The sequence below is a fragment of the Onychomys torridus genome, chromosome 8 (assembly GCF_903995425.1).
Source record: "Onychomys torridus chromosome 8, mOncTor1.1, whole genome shotgun sequence".
Lineage (NCBI taxonomy): Eukaryota > Metazoa > Chordata > Mammalia > Rodentia > Cricetidae > Onychomys > Onychomys torridus.
Genome location: NC_050450.1, coordinates 18,635,437 through 18,652,855, shown reverse-complemented (window position 1 = coordinate 18,652,855; position 17,419 = coordinate 18,635,437). Strand labels below are relative to the sequence as shown.

General features: G+C 47.1%; 1 protein-coding gene across 1 annotated transcript; it reads right to left on the bottom strand.

The window, feature by feature from the left end:
- Nucleotides 1-366: 366 nt before the first annotated feature.
- Nucleotides 367-2,023, bottom strand: LOC118590406 (mastin-like). Its single transcript, XM_036198403.1, has 5 exons — nt 1,957-2,023; nt 1,618-1,798; nt 1,159-1,433; nt 904-1,067; nt 367-790 (listed from the first exon to the last, which is right to left on the bottom strand). Exons 1-5 carry the CDS (start codon nt 2,015-2,017, stop codon nt 527-529), a joined length of 945 nt encoding a protein of 314 aa, XP_036054296.1. The 5' UTR covers nt 2,018-2,023; the 3' UTR covers nt 367-526.
- Between the last annotated feature and the right edge of the window lie 15,396 nt (nt 2,024-17,419).

Below are 17,419 nucleotides of genomic sequence, written 5' to 3'. Positions count from 1 at the left end.
GGAAGGAAGGGAGGGAGGGAGGGAGGGAGGGAGGAAGGGAGGACTCAATTCTTTAGAATTTGAATGGCCACAGGAGCTCAAAAAGGGGCATTTGACACCACCAAATGAGGATGAAATGTTGGGGACTCTCCCAGATCTGAATTCTGCCTACGATTCCTGGAGCCAGAATAGGCAAGTGGGAACAGCCCAGGACCATCCACCTTGGGAGCTCTGGACTCCACCTAATAGTGTAGACTAGCTTAGTGACTGTGAACACCTTCTCTTCACAGCACCAAGGGCTTGGAAGCACTAATGGGGGACGTCCCGCTCTACCAGCTCAGCCCCCGCCCTTAGTGCCAAGCTCAAAATTCAAGCAGACATCATTTAGACAATCCGTCATTTAATGGGAAACAGGGTAAGGAGGAGATTTGGGCTGCCCAGCTACTTCTGAGAGATGTGGCTTTAGCCCCTCCCTCCCAGAGTTAAGGGACACCAAAGACTGTAGACCAGGAACACAGAGAGTTTCACTACCATGGGATAGGGAGGTTTAATAGGGTAAGGCTGGATCAGCAGGAGGAGTGAGGGGGTCAACAAGAGTTGTTAGGGTCTTTTCCGTTGTATTAATCCCATCTGGCTCCATTGAGGGTTCTGGGAACTTGGGAATATAGCGATGGATCCAGGACACGTAGCTCATCACTCGGGTGTATACACCAGGGAAGTCAGGAAGTCCACAGCCTCTACCCCAGCTGACTACACCCACCTGGACCCAGGAGCAGTTCCACCTGCATACCAAGGGGCCCCCGGAGTCACTCTGTGGGAAAAGGCAAGAATCAGCACTCCAGGCATCCCATCATGCCAGGGTGGGCGGGTCCCAGTGTGCTGGGTCAGGAAGAGACAGAGGAAAGAGAATAGTCAGGCCATCACCTGGCAGGAGTCCCGGCCCTCCATCCCAGCACAAAGCATGTCATCTTTGATGATCCTGGTGTTTCTGTTCGAGGAAGAATTAGTGTGGTACTTCTGCTCACAATCACTGTTCCCCACAATGGGGACTGCGACTTCTCTCAAGTGATAGGGTGGGGGCAGTGGCACTGTGGAGAGAAGCCAGTGAGAACCAAAGCTGTGGGCTCTGCCTCTTCCCACCAGTGCTGACAATGGACATGAGGTCTTCCTGGTACCCACCATAGTCCTCGATGAGACCCCAGCCAGCCACCCAGCAAGTCTTCCTTGGAGAGACCCTCTGGGAAGCAGCAGGGAGGGAGACAGGGTGGACATGTTCAGACAGCATGACTGGGGTTTCCAGTTTCAGCAGAGCAATGTCTGCACCCCCTGAGGCAGACAGCCTCGCACTGAACTTGGGGTGGCGGATGATCCTGGCCACTTTTGTCAGCTGGTCATTTTCATAGAGCCTCAGCTGTCCAACTTGGACCCTAAAGCCACAAGCTTCCAGTTCTTTCCTGAGAGACAGGACAATGAACCCCTCAGAGAGGCTGAAGGTTAGGGAAATCAATCTCAGAACATACATAGGGATCAAGAGGGTCCCAGAAATCCTGCCTCCCACCAGGAACCCTGCCCACAAAGTACCACCCACCTCCCAACATCCATCTGCTCACAACCAAGGGAATAGATGACCCTACTCACGGCTGTACGCAGTGGGCAGCAGTCAGCACCCACTGAGGGTGGATGAGGGAGCCCCCACAGATGTGTTCCCATTTTCTGTACTTCATATTGTAGAACCTCAGGCTGACCTGCCATGGGAACCGGCTGGCTGAGACAGGGCAGCCCCCGACAATGCCTACCAACTCCTGTCCTGAGCCTAGGTCTGGGGAAGCAAATAGGGGGATCAGACACCAGGCAGAGGTTTCCAAGGCTCAGGAGTCAGTCAGATTCCTGGCAAACTGGCAGTCTGACATAACCCCAGAGGATCTAGAGCAGGAATCTGAGCCTGGAACATCATAAGGGCTCAGGGTTAGGACTCACCAGGAGTAACAGGCATTGCCCTCCCCAGACAGAGGAGGGTGAGGAACAGCAGCCACAGCATCCCAAAATCACAGAGATCTCTGGTCCCAAACACCGGCTTCTGCAGCCAGGAGACCTGAGGACAGAGGTGCTAATAGACAGTCAAACTATGCTCCACTCTGTCTTCCCTTGAGCTCCCCAGGGTCCCATTTATCTTCCTTCCACAGGATGTGGGCATAGAATGCAACATCTGTACTTCAGAGGTGCATGTTGTGGCCACATGTGTCTTTCATTGGGGCTGATATGAAGTGACCAGTCAGTGCAAGTTCATCACCTCCAGGACAGGCAAGGTGGGCTGTGGGGGTACACCAAGCTTGACAGCATGCCCTGGAGTAGGCGGGTCAGGCTGCAGACTGGATATTTTGAAAAGACAAAAGCAAGATGGAGAGACTCTGACGTGACCTCCCGTCCTCAGCTAGAGTCACTGCCCCTCCACCCACAGAAGCCTGGCACCGGGAGCTGATGACACCCCAGTATGAGCTGCACTCTCAAGGGTCTTATAGGAGCATTCTGACGGACATGGGGGAGTCCTCCACACACTGCAGAATTGTTGGGTCAGAGCACAAAGCTGGGTCTAAGGGGACACGGCCACCCTCTGTGGTGACATGCATATGCAAGTATAAGAGGCCAAGCTGTCACTGTTACTTTCTGGAGGTCTCCTAGCCAGGCATGGAGGTCCATACCCCAGTTGCCCACTACTGTAAGATCCTAAACACGCCAAGTGGTGGTGGTGCATGCCTTTAATCCCAGCACTTGAGAGGCAGAAGCAGGCGGATCTCTGTCCTGGTCCACACAGCCAGTTCCAGGACAGGCACCAAAACTACACAGAGAAACCCTGTCTTGGGGGAAAAAAAGGTCCTAAACACTACAGACTTCTAGTGTCTCTGGCTTCCAGAACAGCTGGGTCCTTGCCAGTGGCTGAACCAGTTCATGAGAATAGCCAGGCTTGGAGAAGAAGTAGAGAAGCTCTTCTTTACCAAGACCTTAGGGAAGCCCCACAAAGTCAGAAGGGATTCAGGCCTATGCATTCAAATCATGATAGGCATCCCCTGAGCCTGTCTGCCTCCTCTGTTAGGGCCCTTGGACTCCAAAATTTCTTCAAGGCCAAGATACATCTATGGAGCCACAAGCAGCAGATGGTCCCTAGGGAAAGTCATCCTTGTTTCCCTCACTCCTACAACCTTTCTGTGCTGCCTAAAGACGGCCTGAAGATGCTGTCAGAAACATCTGAGGCTTAAACATCTGAGTGTATGGGTGCTGAGTCAGGGCAGGTGACATGAGAGATGGCATCCTGATGCAGGAGCCAAAAGCAGCACGTGTCCTGATGCTATAGGAGTTGAGAGGCTCTGTGTGTTCAGTGAGAGGGGAACCCTTGCTGTGGGTTAATCCACCAGGACTTCATAACAGGACCAAATTTGGAGAAGAGGGGAAGTGAGGTCCTTAGGGTAGACTCAGACTGATTGGGGTCCTGATGAGGTCACATCAGGAAGAGGTACATCAGCGTGAGGACATGAAGAGAAGGTGATGGCTGAAGGCCTAGGACCCCAGGGTTAGTCAGCTCTGCTCACAGCTCTATCTTGGCACCCAGTGTTTGTGGCTATAGAAATAAATTTCCAGTGTGAGTATGTACTTACTCATAAGTGGATTCTAGATATAAGGCAAAGAACAATCAGACTGCAAACCACAGAACCAGGGAGGCTATATATATGGCATGGGGGACCCTAGGATGACTGTGGCTTATAAAAAGTTTTGGTTTTACTCAATTACTGGGCAAGCCTCAATGAAACATTTCACTACTAAGATAAGAATTTGTAATGTATCAAGCTGATAATAAATAAATAAATAAATAAATAAATAAATAAATAAATAAATAAAATGAAAAAAATTTCCAGTGTGAGACATTGTCTAGGTCCTTTCTTGGTCCCCTGAGCCGAGTGGGCAGGCCCTGTGGTCCTTGGCATCACAAAGGCATGAAAGCACTTGGAGAAGGCCTACCATGAGCAAGGGCTCTCAAAAAGGACTCAGATGGACTTCAGAGGCATGTGTGTTCACTTCTGAGAGAGGGCCTTGCTGTGTAACCCACACTGGCCTTGGAATCTAGGTCACCCTCCTGCCTCAGCCTCCCAAGTGATGTGCCACCATGCCCTGGCACTTGAGACTTGTTTTTTTACATTTTTTCTTCCCTTCTCTCCATCTCTGAGATTCCCATGCAGTTCCTGGTCAAGAGTGAAACTCCTCAGCCAGGCAGAGGTGGCACATGCCTTTAATCCTAGCACTCGGGATACAGAGGCAGGGGGATCTCTGAGTTTGAGGCCAACCTGGTTTGCAGAGTGAGTTCCAGGACAGCCAGGGCTACACAGAGAAACCTTGTCTTAAAAAGCCAAAAACAAACAAACAAAGAACCCAGGATCTCAGTCTATAACTTGGTCTGGCCTGAAATTTACTATGTAGACCAGGCTGGTCTCAGTCCTACAGGAGCCTCCTGCCTCTGCTTCCTGGGTGCTGGAATTATAGGCATGTGCCTCCACACCCACCTGGATTCTGTCTTGAAGACCTCAGGACCTAACCAAAGCTTACCTCTGCCCCACACTCAGTGTTGCAACAGGAAATTAGACAAGAGCAACAGTGAGCAGTTAGCAAGCTGTCTTGGACCACAGGTCCACTTTGCATCACTGCTGAACCAAGGAATGCCACTTACCCTGCTGGACAGCCAAATGCTGTACGGGGAATATTAGAGATCGACTAGGAGAAAGATAGATGCCATGTATTATCCAGACCTTCCAGAACATCTTCCTATGTTCAGTGGCAGGTGACCCTGGTCCCTATTTCTGACCACTGAAGCCACATGGAGTCACAAGCTTTCCTCCAGGGACACTCCGCAATGCTGTAGCCAGATTAGGTCTGTACCCTGTCATACAAATCACTGTGACAATAGATAATGATGCTGAACTTCATACTCCCCGGAGGACCACATCACCCCTGATGGACCCAGAGCCATCTCCCACCCAAGGCAGTCAATCTTTTTATTGGACCTTGGACAGTAAAGGACTGACCATAGTCCTCAGGGAGAACACATCTCAATACTACCATGTGTATCTGTGCAGTCAAAGAAACTAAGCCAACATCTCATGGTCTTAAGACTCCACTGTTCATCCAGGTATGGTGATGTATGACTTTTATCTTGGCATTCAGGAAGCAGAGACAGGCAGGTCTCTATGAATTAGAGGCCAACCTGATCTACATAAGGAGCTCCAGGCCAGGCCAGGTTGTATAATAAGATCCTATCTAAAAATAAATAAAATAAAAAATCCCATAATTTATCCATGACACAGGGTCTGTGCTGGTTTGTGTTAGTGTCAATGTGACTGGTTCATACTTCTTTCATAGGGATTATAACAGGAATTTATCTAAACTGTATATTGGAATATACGCCTATAAACCTGGCACTTGGGAGGCTGAGAGAGCTTGGTTGCTTTCTTCTTTCTTTCTTTCCTTTTGTTTTTTTTTTTTTTCCTTTCCCCAGACAGGGTTTCTCTGTATAGCATGGACTGTCCTGGAACTCACTCTGTAGACCAGGCTGTCCTCGAACTCAGAGATCCACCTGCTTCTGCCTCCTGAATGCTGGGATTAAAGGTGTGTGCCACCATGCTTTTAATGATTTCTATGAGTTTGCATAGTGACCTCCAGGACTGCCAGAGCTGTATCATATGACCTCTTGAAAGAAAGAAAGAAAGAAAGAAAGAAAGAAAGAAAGAAAGAAAGAAAGAAAGAAAGAAAGAAAGAAAGAGGAGGGAGGGAGGAAGGACGGAAGGAAGGAAGGAAGAAGGAAAAAAGGAGAAAAGGAAGGGGAGGGGAGGGAAGGGAAATCGGGGCAATGCTGTTGAAAGGACCAGCCTTCTGCAGCTCAGGAACTGAAGGGGAGCCACGGAGTTGGTGAACTAATCACTCAATTGACCTTTCTATCTGAGGGTGTAAAACTTAATTCTCTAGGGCTGGCGAAAAAGGGAAACACACACACACACACACACACACACACACACACACACACACACCTCCAACATGTCAGGATCTCACCTAGGGTGCTGATGAATGGCAAGCCTTCAGTAGGTCAGAGACACTGAAGAGGAGATGTAGAACAGGTGAGCTACTGGACAGACAGACACACGAGGACTTTTCTGAGGGCCAAAGCTTAGTTCTTCATTTTATTATTCCTTTTGTTGCTTATTCTACTTTGGTCCTTTTCTTTTCTGATCTTCTACCCTGATGTCTGCCTTCCATGTGTCTTTATTTTTTCCTTTACAGCTTATATACCCCAGCAAAATCTTTCAAGCAATATAAAAATTACAATATACATTCTATTTTAAGTGAATGATTACAATGAATATAAGTTTTAAAAAATGTGTTTCCCATTTCCCTTACAGGTGAAAAACAAATTATCCCCAAGAGCCACACACAGTTAAACATTTATCTTTTAGGCTTCTCATTGGTCAGGAGCCTTTCAGCCATAACCGCCCACATCGGCAGTAGTTTTTAATAAATTTCAGAAACACTCTCTCTTTTCCTATTTTAGAGTCTCGTCCAATTATCTTAACTAACCATCCAATTCTTTGTTTTTAGTTACCTGAAGGCATTATTTAAAGCTTTGTTTTAGCTATGATGCACACCAAATACATTTCCTAACGTCAAGATTAAAAGAACCTGAGCTAGCCTAACTCCTGGGACTCGATCGTTTCCCTTAATCATTAACCTAAACCACAGTCTATACGACTCCCCAAGAGAAACTCATGAGTCCTAGCTGCATGACACTTTCTTGTTCCTGTTTCTATTTTTTTATCCTCTGCAGCCCCTGTTTTATCAGGGGGTGGGGGCAACACTATATCCTACCTTGACCTGTACTAATTTTCCCACTAAACTAACCTCTTTCATTATCTCTTACTACATTTGTTAGAAATCTCTAATTATCAAAATTCTATTTAAATTAAGATTATTATTGTATAAAATCATTATTTCAATTAAACAGTACAGCTTAAGAGGAAATCATCTTCATAATAATCCACAAGTAAAAAATGCCCAGTAGAACGGGATATTTCCATGAGATAATCACACTACATTAAAGGCAGTGGGGATTCCCCCACACCCATTCACACCATGCCAGATAGCAGAGAAAAATGGCAGCGGCAAACATGTAAAGACTCAGCAGCAAGAGACACTCTGTGGCAGAAGCCCTCAGGCCTGGCCTATCTGAGACTCATCCGTCACTGCCTTGTATTCTGGTGACTGAACTCCTGAGGTTCAGGTGCCACCAGCTGCTCCTCCAACCTGGCCACTAGCATGGTGAAGAGATAGCTCAGCTGTTACGAGCATGTTTTACTCTTACAGAAGACGCACAATTACTTCCCAGCACCCACATGGTGGCTCACAATCATCCGTAAAGCAGTTCTAGGCCATTGGATACCCTCTTTGGTCTCCATATTCATGATACCAGGCATGCACAGGATGTACATACATATATGTAGGAAAACATTCACATGTCAAGATAAATGAATCTTTCAAAAACGAAAAACAAAATACACACAAGAAAGGAAGAAAAGAGGGGGCAGGTGGAGGCAGGGATTCGCCCATTCTAACCGAGGAGGGTGGAGGTTCTTTCTAGATTCTTGCCACCACAAACATAAATGGGCACTTTCATTTAAGGTACATGCTGGCACAAGCCTGTTTTTCAATAATCCACATATCAGGTGGGGAATTCTGCCATGGAACTCACACTCCCCGAAGCCTGAGCCCTAAAGTGGACTCAGAGACCCCTGTCATTTCAGTGCAACCTCCCTTTGAAGCCCACGTTCCTGCTTCCCACACACACCTTGCAATAAATAAATAAATAAATAAATAAATAAATAAATAAATAAATAATCCCGTTGACACCACAGGAACCAACTCAGAGCCCCCGTATCAAATACAGGATCAGGCTTACTCATGTACTATTGTAATTGTGTGCATGCATGTATGATGTGAGTATGTGTATTAGTGCAGACTCCCGGGTGCCACGGCCTATGTTTGGAGATTAGATGTTGGATCCCTCCCTCCCATTTCCATGGGCTCCAGGTATGAAACTCAGGTTGTCAGAGCTGGGCAGTAAGTGCCTTTCTCTGCTGAGCCGGTCCAGCAGCGAGCTCTCCACCGTCACCTTTCAGCACCCTTGTGTGGCTGAGTTCTACTTCCAGCCTAACACCTAGCTCTGTTGCCTCCTCTGCCGACTAGAGTGCAATAGGACTCTCTTTAGCTCCGAGATCCACAGGAGCAGCTGGAGGATAAATGCTCAGTCCCTGTCCCTCAGGATGGGGACTCCAGAGCACGTGCTGCTGGCTTCTCCAGCCCTCTGCCAAGCAGCTCCAGGGACCTCCTTGGAAGCACACACCCTACTGTCTTCCCTGCTTCTTCCCAAACACCCTGCTCCTAGCTGAGACCTGTCCTGGGGATGGCTTCTGGCTGACTAAAGTCCAAGACCATGCTAATGTCAAAGAGACCACCAGGCTGCAGTGGCCAGAGAGAGCAGGCAAGGTCTGGAGCCTGTCTATTTATTCATTTACTTTTGAAGATCAGGGCTCACTATAAAACCAGCCTACTCTTGAACTCTTAACAATCCTGCCTCAGTCTACCAAGGGTAGGAATTACAGATGTGCACCACTGTAACGTAGCTATCCTAACTTCACATTTGGAGAAAAGCACTGATGGTTTGGAAGGGCAAAAATTCCCAGTTCTTGAAATTTTCCAACTGCAACAGTGGATGTAGACTGACCACAAAATAGGACATCTTAGAACCTGGAACATTTCTTTGAGCAAAGGGTGGTGCAGTGTGAATGTAATCTCAGGCCCAGGACTTGTGAGACCTGTGACAGGTTCTAAAACAGTTGAGACAAGCATCAGTAGCAAAGGGGAAGACAGTTGCAGAAACAGCCGGAAAAGGAGACCAAATGTCACAGCAAAGGCTACTGTATCTTTTTACAGATAACACACGCTAAAAGCAGAAAATGTATCCACAGTGACCCAGAATTAACAGTTGCGATGCTATCTGTGATGGATTCCAGAGAGTAAGAGTGAAGAGAAGCTGCAAAGGTTGATAAATGAGTTATCTGAGTAGGAAACACATAGATAGAGATCTAGAAGAAAGGTTTCAAAAGGGAGAGAGTAAGCATAGAAAACAATTGAAGGATAGAAAGAGACATTAAGACGAGAGGGACCTGTGAGTATACCAATTATTCTAATAAACACAGAGGGAACAACTGTAAACAGCCAGAATACAAATATCAGGCTGAGGATGTCCCCCGGTGGTAGAGTGTTTGCCTAATGTGCTTGAGGCCCTAGACTCAAGCCCCAGTGCCGCAAAAAAGGTCTAAATCAGTTAACTGATTAAAATAAACGAAGAATAAAATATAAATATTGACTTATAAAAATAAGTCTAGAGATCTGCTGTCATAGGAAAAAAGGGTGAGAGTTTGCTCCCTCTACAGAAGCCGGAGCCCTCTCCTGCGTGCCTGCCACCCTCTTCCTAAGTGCCCCTTTCTCCTTCTCCCCTAATGCCCCTGCTTAAATCTATGACAAGACTTTTTCAAAATAAACGCCAGCTCAGTCTCAAACAACAGAAAGAAGATATCTAACACAGGTCTCAACCAGAGATGCTTTCTTAAAGTTTTAGTGAATTGGATTTCATCACATTCAAAATCTAACTCTCATCAGAAAATCTCAAGACAATGGAAAACCAGCCAGATATAGTAGCTCATGGCTCTACTCCCAGCACTCAGAAAGCTGAGGCAGGAGACCTGTGCAAGTTCAAGGCCAGCCTAGGGTAAAATGAAGACTTGAAGAGAGTCCAGATCAAAAAATAAAATAAAATAAAAGATAAGAAAAGAAAGGAAGAAAGAAAACACTATAGATAGATAGATAGATAGATAGATAGATAGATAGATAGATAGATAGATGTAATTTAAAGCACACACACAAAAAAAAAAAAAAAAAAAAAACAAAACCAGACAATTCTAGTGGCCAGTGGGGATGAGCTCAAGCTAGACTTTCGCTCACAGGGGAGAGGAAGCTCTCCAACAAGCACCTGTATGCAAACATTTATATTGACTTTATGCACAGACTAAACCTTGAACTAATACAGGGCAGATTCAGGTTTTTGTTTTGTTTTGTTTCGAGTCGGTCTTTCTAAAAGCAGCCAGATGGACAAATAGCAGTCCGTTCGGTAATGGAAAGACTCAAACAACGCTTCAGCAGCAATGAGAGAAGGTCGTTCGTGTTCAGCAGAGCATCCTGACTTCCTGTGATCCCGGTACAGGGTCCTAAACATCTGCCTGGGGACAGCCAGAGCCCACCATGGTCCTCCAGCTCTGTCCCTTTTCATCTGGAAGATTTGACACTCAAGGCCGGCCATTACACTTTTATGTCTATGACTTCGGTTTCTCTGGAGACCTTGTTACTGGAATCATATGGGGTTTGTTGTTGTTTGCCATTTGTTAAGCTTTATTTTATTCTTGTGGGGCGCAGAGATGCACATCTTTAATCCCAGTGTTCGGGAGGCTGAAGCAGGCAGAGTTCAAAGCCAGTTTGGCCTATATAATGAGTTCCAAGACAGCCAGGCCTACAAAATGAGACTGTCTCAAAAAAAAAAACTAAAGAAACAAACAACAGTTAATTATATGTATTGTTTGTGCCTCTCACTTGAGTGCAGTGCTTAAAGAGACCGAAAGAGGTTGTCAGATCTCCTGGAAATGGAATTAAAAATGGTTGTGAGCCAGCCAGGCAGTAGTGGCGCACGCCTTTAATCCCAGTACTCAGGAGGCAGAGTTAGGCGGATCTCTGTGAGTTTGAGGCCAGCCTGGGCTACAGAGTGAATTTCAGGACAACCAGGACTGTTACAGAGAGAAGCCTTATTTCTAAAACACACACACACACACATACACACACACACACACACACACACACACACACACATGGATTGTGAGCTGCCACGTGGGTGGGTGCTGGGAATCGAACTCAGATCTGTGCAAGAGCAGCAAGTACTCTTCACTATTAAGCCACTTCTCCAGCCCCATTTCTTGTCATTTTGTGACTGACTTATTTCACTGAGCTTTAATCAGCAGAAGCACCAAGGACAGGGAGGGGCAGGGCTGGATTTCCTGGAGCCTCCCAATGGCACCAACCAGCATCCACACTTGCTTTGCTGCCTCCGAACAGAGCTGCAGAGAACACACTTCTTGGCAGCCACAGGACCCAGCACTGATGCTACAGAGGGTCCTGGAAACCACACCATTGGGGGAATCTCCATCAGAGTGATTCATCTGACATGGCTGTCTTCCCTAACTTCAGCCCACCATGTCCCTTTCCCTTACTTCTGACTCTGATGTCCCTCCAGCCAGTCACTGAGCACATCCTCCTCTGGAAGACTCTCAGGGAGGTGGCTGAGATAGAAACAGAGTGGATGTGCTCAGACAGCAGCTCAGGGGCCTTCAGTCTCTGCAGGGGAGTGTCTGAGCCCAGCTTGGCAGACAGCCTCGTGTCCTTGGGGTGGTCGATGATTTCAGCTGCATTATTCAGCCTCCATTACTCAAGCTGAACTCCAGAAGTGCAGGCTTCCAGCTCTTTCCTGGAGGACAGGAGTCCTTCAGGGAAGATGGAAGATAGAGAAAACAAGCTCATTGTAGGCTAGGGGACACCCCTAACCTAAATACCCGGATGGAGGCTTCTTCTGCAGCTTGGGGAGCATCTCAGAAATCCTCCACCCAGGACTCTGCCCACAGAACACCACCCTTCCCTCCCAGCCCAACTTGCTGTCAGTCAAGGGCTATAGGAGAGCCATCATCCATGCGGCTGCTTTAGGGTCACCTGTTCATCTTTCTGCATGGGTAGGTACCCTTGCTGTTAGCAAGCCAGGAAGCTCACCGGATGCTCTGGGGGAACTATGGTAGAATCATACTTTGATTTGTTGGGACCTTAGGAGGAAGAACTGGACCTTGTTCATGTCTTCCTCAGGGAAGGAAGTTTACTGACCCTCCTGAACCAGTATCCCCAGATCATCAGGATGCAGTTAGAGAGGGCTGTGACAATGTTGGGTTCTAGTTGGGAGACCCACCTGACCATCAGTCCCACCCAGTGCTTTCTTTGGCCCTGTTGGATACAGCATTGCAAACACAGATTAATCAGATGATGGGCATTCCTGGGCATTACTGACCTGAGCCACAGTTCCAGGTCTCCTACCCTGCCCACACTGCATCACATTACAGCAGGGCCAAGGAGTCAAGGCTTACAGGGAGGGGCACTATGGGCTTCGAGCAGCCTGAGATACGGTCAGGCCTTCAGCGCCCTCCGCTGGCCTGCAGGGTTCAGTTAAGATGGGGGATAAGGGGTCCGTTAGAGACCAGCCCTGCGGAAGTGTGAACAGGGTGGAGACTCCCTCAGCTGCCTGTCACAGTCCAGGCGAATGTACTTCCTAGCTAAAACTGCCTTCCTCTGGAGCCCTTGGCTGGTGCTGAGGCTTGCTTAGTGTGGAGGTCTGAGGTCAAAGGTCCAGGAGCAGTTCTGCAGCTTGTGTTTGCAGATGAGAAGGCACACTTTATTTATTTATTTATTTATTTTTATGTTTGTTTGTTTGTTGGTATCACAGTTTTTCTGTGTATCTCAAGCTGCCCACAGACATTTTCTTTTCTCCTCGTCCTCCTCCTCCTCCTCTTCCTCCGTTTGTTTTTTGAGACAGTCTCCATGGGATTAAAGGCATGTGCCAACAACTCATGGCCCCCCTCAAACTCTTAATTCCCCTGCTTTAGAGTGTGTCCTCATACCCAGTTTGCTTTCAGGAAATTTTTGTTTTGTTTTGTTTTGTTTTGTTTTGTTTTGTTTTCGAGACAGGGTTTCTCTGTGTAACTTTGCGCCTTTCCTGGAACTCACTCTGTAGCCCAGGCTGACCTCGAACTCACAGAGATCCACCTGCCTCTGCCTCCCAAGTGCTGGGATTAAAGGCATGTGCCACCACTGCCCGGCACTGCTTTCAGGAAATTTTAATTGAGTTGTTAAACATCAACATTAATTTAAAAATTTCAAATGACATTAACTTTTTTAATCTTTATTTTATTTTTTGTTATTTATTTATTAGTTTCACATCCCAACCAAAGTTTCCCCTCCCTCCTCTTCTCCCAGTCCCTCCCCCACCTCCCCTCCCCTCCCCCATCCACTCCTCCTGCTCCCTTGTTTCTCTTCAGAATAGGGCAGACCTCCCATGGATATTGGCCAGCCAGGGTATATCAAGTTGTCGTGAGACTGGGTACCTCCTCTCCTTTTAGGTCTGCACGAGGCAATCTGGTAGGAGGAATGAGTCCCAAAAGCTGGCAACAGAGTCAGAGACAGCCCCTGCTCCCACTGTTAGGAGTCCCACAAGAAGAGCAAGCTGCACAGCTGTAACATATGCAGAGGACCTAGGTCAGTCCCATGCAGATTCCCTAGTTGTTGGTTCGGTCTCTAGGAGACCTAGGAGCCCAGGTTAGTTTGTTCTGTGGGTTTTCTTGTGGTGCCCTTGACTCCACTGGCTACTACAGTCCTTCTTCCCCCTCTCCTGAAGAATTCCCCAAGCTCTACCTAATGTTTGGCTGTGGGTCTCTAACATCTATTTCCATCAGTTGCTGGATGAAGCCTCTCTGATGACAGTTGGGCTAGGCACCAATCTATGAGTGTAGCAGAATATCATTTGGAATCATTTCATTGACTTTAAAAAAATATTTTTTTGCCAGGGCTGGAGAGATGGTTCAGCGGTTAAGAGCACTGGCTGTTCTTGCAGAGGTCCTGAGTTCAATTCCCAGCAACCACATGGTGGCTCACAGACATCTGTAATGAGATCTGGCGCCCTCTTCTGGTATGAAGCCATATATGTAGGCAGGACACTGTATACATAATAAACAAATAAATCTTTTTTTTTTTTTTTTTTTAAATTGCCAGTCATGTTTGGTTCTATACCAGGTCTCTGGGCTAGCCTGCCTCTGGGTCCTAGCCTTAGGGGTGAGCTCACTCTCATGGTATGGGTCTCAAGCTGGGCCAGTCACTGGTTGTCACTCCCACAATTTCTGCGACACCTTGACCCCAGCACATCCTGTAGGCAGGACAAATTGTAGGTCGAAGGTTTTGTGGCTCTGTTGGTGTCCCAGTTTCTCCACTAGAAGTCTTGCCTGGTTATAGAACATGACCAGTTCAGGCTCCATATGCCCCATTGCTAGGATCTTAGCCAGGGTCACCCTCATCAATTCCTGGGAGTTTCCATTGCTCTAGGTTTCTAGTTCATCCCAGAGATGCCCTCAGATTCCAGTTGTCTCTCCCAGGACTCTCTCCCCCATCCTCCTCCCACCAGATCCCCCTTGTTCCCATCGCTACCCCTGATCTGTAACTACAGTTCCAGGTGATCTTCTGGCCTCCTTGGAAGTCAGGTATTCCTGTGGTGCATAGACATACATGCAAGCAAAATACTCACACACAGAAAATACAAATTAAAACTTTCTAATTAAAAAAAAATGTTGTGGGTGGTGGGAGTGGAGGTTTTGAAACAAAGACTTAAGTCATCAGGCTTGCCTGGAACTTCTGATCCTCCTGCCTCTGTGTCTGGAGTTCTGCAATTGCAGGTGTGTACCACGCCAGCAAAATGACACACTTTGTTGTTGTTTTGCAGTAACAGGGATGCTCATGCGAGACAAGTGCTCTACCACTGACTGAGTCATGCCCCTTAGCCTTTTTTGTTTTGTTTTATTAATAAAAATAAAGTACTAGCTGGGCAGTGGTGGCAGTGCACGCCTGTAATCCCAGCACTCGGGAGGCAGAGGCAGGCGGATCTCTGTGAGTTCAAGGCCAACCTGGGCTACAGAGCTAGTCCAGGACAGGCTCCAAAGCTACAGAGAAACCCTGTCTCTAAAAAAACAAAAAATAAAAATAAAGTACTATCTTTGTGATTTATTTTATTATTTCTGTGTGTGTGTGTGTGTGTGTGTGTGTGTGTGTGTGTGTGTGTGCCTACAGGTGCCTACAGAGGACAAAAGAGTCAGATTCCCCTGGACTGGAGTTAGAGGTGATTGTGAAATGCCAGACATGGATGCTGAGAATTAAAGTCAGGTCCTCAGATGAGCAGTACAGCTCTCCAGCCCCCATCAAGTAATATCTTAACTAAAACCCAAGACACTATATTTGAAACATAGAAAAAGTGGATATTGTATCTAAAACACATGTATACATGTGTACATCTAGAAGAAGATTTAGTCTTACTAGTGAAAGTGAGTGTAGCTGTGCACAGCCCTCAACATTTTAGTGCAGAGCAAATTCCCAGAGTGTGGGAATAGACTGGAGGGCCTCAGTGCAGGAAGCTGCCTTGGACAATGTGACAGCACACCCAGATCCTGAAGCATCAGAGAACCTGGTGGAAACAGAGAGCAGACATCTGGGGCAGCTGTCTGGCGCCTGATCTTGAGTCTGACCAGGGACACAACCCACTTTGTACTCATGGCTCTGGATTCTGCTCTGTGTCCTCAAAGGGAATCCCTCTGGGTTGGCAATGAACCTAGCCCAGAGAAGCCTGTTCATCCATTCCATTCACACCCTGGTCACTTGTCTCAAGGCATCACCATTCCCAATGGACTCACCAGGGAGAAGCGGACAGCCAGAGAGCTGCATGCCTTCCATGGAACCAGGTGTCAAATCTGGGCATCTTCCAATGTTGCACAAGTGTGTTATTGAGGCATGTTTGTCTTCCCATCAACCTTTGCTCAGCTGGCCACTCAGGACACTGGTGACTTCTTTAACAAATGCCCTGATTTCCTTTTGCTTGAGTCCCTATCCCTTTACAGGCTGCTCTGCTGAACTCTTGGCACCATTTCCCCACCAACCTCTGCCCAGGCCCATGTCCTAAGCCCTGGAGTAGCCTTCCTGACTCTTCTGAATGGGCCTCATCCTAACACCTCAGACAGACCTTCTTGGCACGGTCAGGTCTAACCTCCAGCAGGTATCTCTCATTCTTAGAATCCAGAGAACCCAAACCAAGCCTCTCCTGTCCCATCCTTTGCAGACCTGCATCCCCATCCTTGAGTGCACCACTGTCTGGTGCTTAGGTGAAGGATTTCAAGGAGACGACAACATCGCCGGGTTGCTGTTGGAGAGGAGGAGAGGGAACCCGAGGGGGAGTGAGAAAAGGTTCAGGAAGTTGTGGGTCCACTGTGATGCTGTTGCGGGGAGGGGACACTAAGGCTCAGGGGACCACAAAATTCTGGAGGTATGTGGTGTGGAAAGCTGCTGGACACCTGAACCATTCATTCTGTGTGCAGCTCTCTCGGAGGAAACCTAGCTAACAGGTGTCTAAGCCAGTGTGGACTAAATACCGGAATAATGAAGGTAAAGGGAAATGAATCTCCACATGGGGGAAGCAGAAGGCCACTCCCACAACCTTCGGATCAGTGGGTCCTCCTGTCAATTTAGGAGGTTGGAGGCCATCATCCAGATTCGTCATTGATGCATGCTGAAGGGGACATCACAATTACACTAGGTGACCTAAACAAGGGACAGCTCTGTGGCAGTGGTAGATAGCTGTTCCTCTCAGTTCTCTGTTGATCATGTGTGTGTAGAACTCACATTTCTACCAGCAGTTTAGTGGGGGTATAGAGCCAGACCACAGCCATGTTCTGAGACCAAACCTGGTCTTAGGCCTTCCTCTTAGGTGACGTCTTAGTCAGTGTTTCTATTTCCGTGATAAAACACCAAGAAGCCAAAACTATACAACGGAAAAAAGAAAGTATCTTCAACAAATGGTGCTAGCATAATATGTAAAAGATCACAAATAGATCCATATCTGTCGCCATGCACAAAACTCAAGTTCAAGTGGATCAAAGACCTCAACATAAATCCAGTTACACTAAACTTAATAGAAGAGAAAGTAGGAAGTACACTTGAATGCATTGGCACCGGAGATCACTTCTTAAATATAACACCAGCAGCACAGACACTGAGCACAATTAATAAATGGGACCTCTTGAAACTGAGAAGCTTTTGTAGGGCAAAAGACACAGTCAATAAGACAAAAAGACAGCCTACAGAATGGGAAAAGACCTTTACCAACCCCACATCTGACAGAGGACTGATCTCCAAAGTATATAAAGAACTCAAGAAACTAGACATCAAAATATTGAATAATCCAATGTAAAAATGGGCTAAAGAGCTAAACAGAGAATTATCAAAAGAAGAATTACAAATGGCTGAAAGACATTTAAAGAAATGTTCAACATCCTTAATCATCAGGGAGATGCAAATCAAAACGACTCTGAGATACCAGTCTTTTTTTTAAAAAGATTTATTTATTATGTAAACAGTGTTCTGGCTGCATACGTGCCTGCAGGCCAGAAGAGGGCACCAG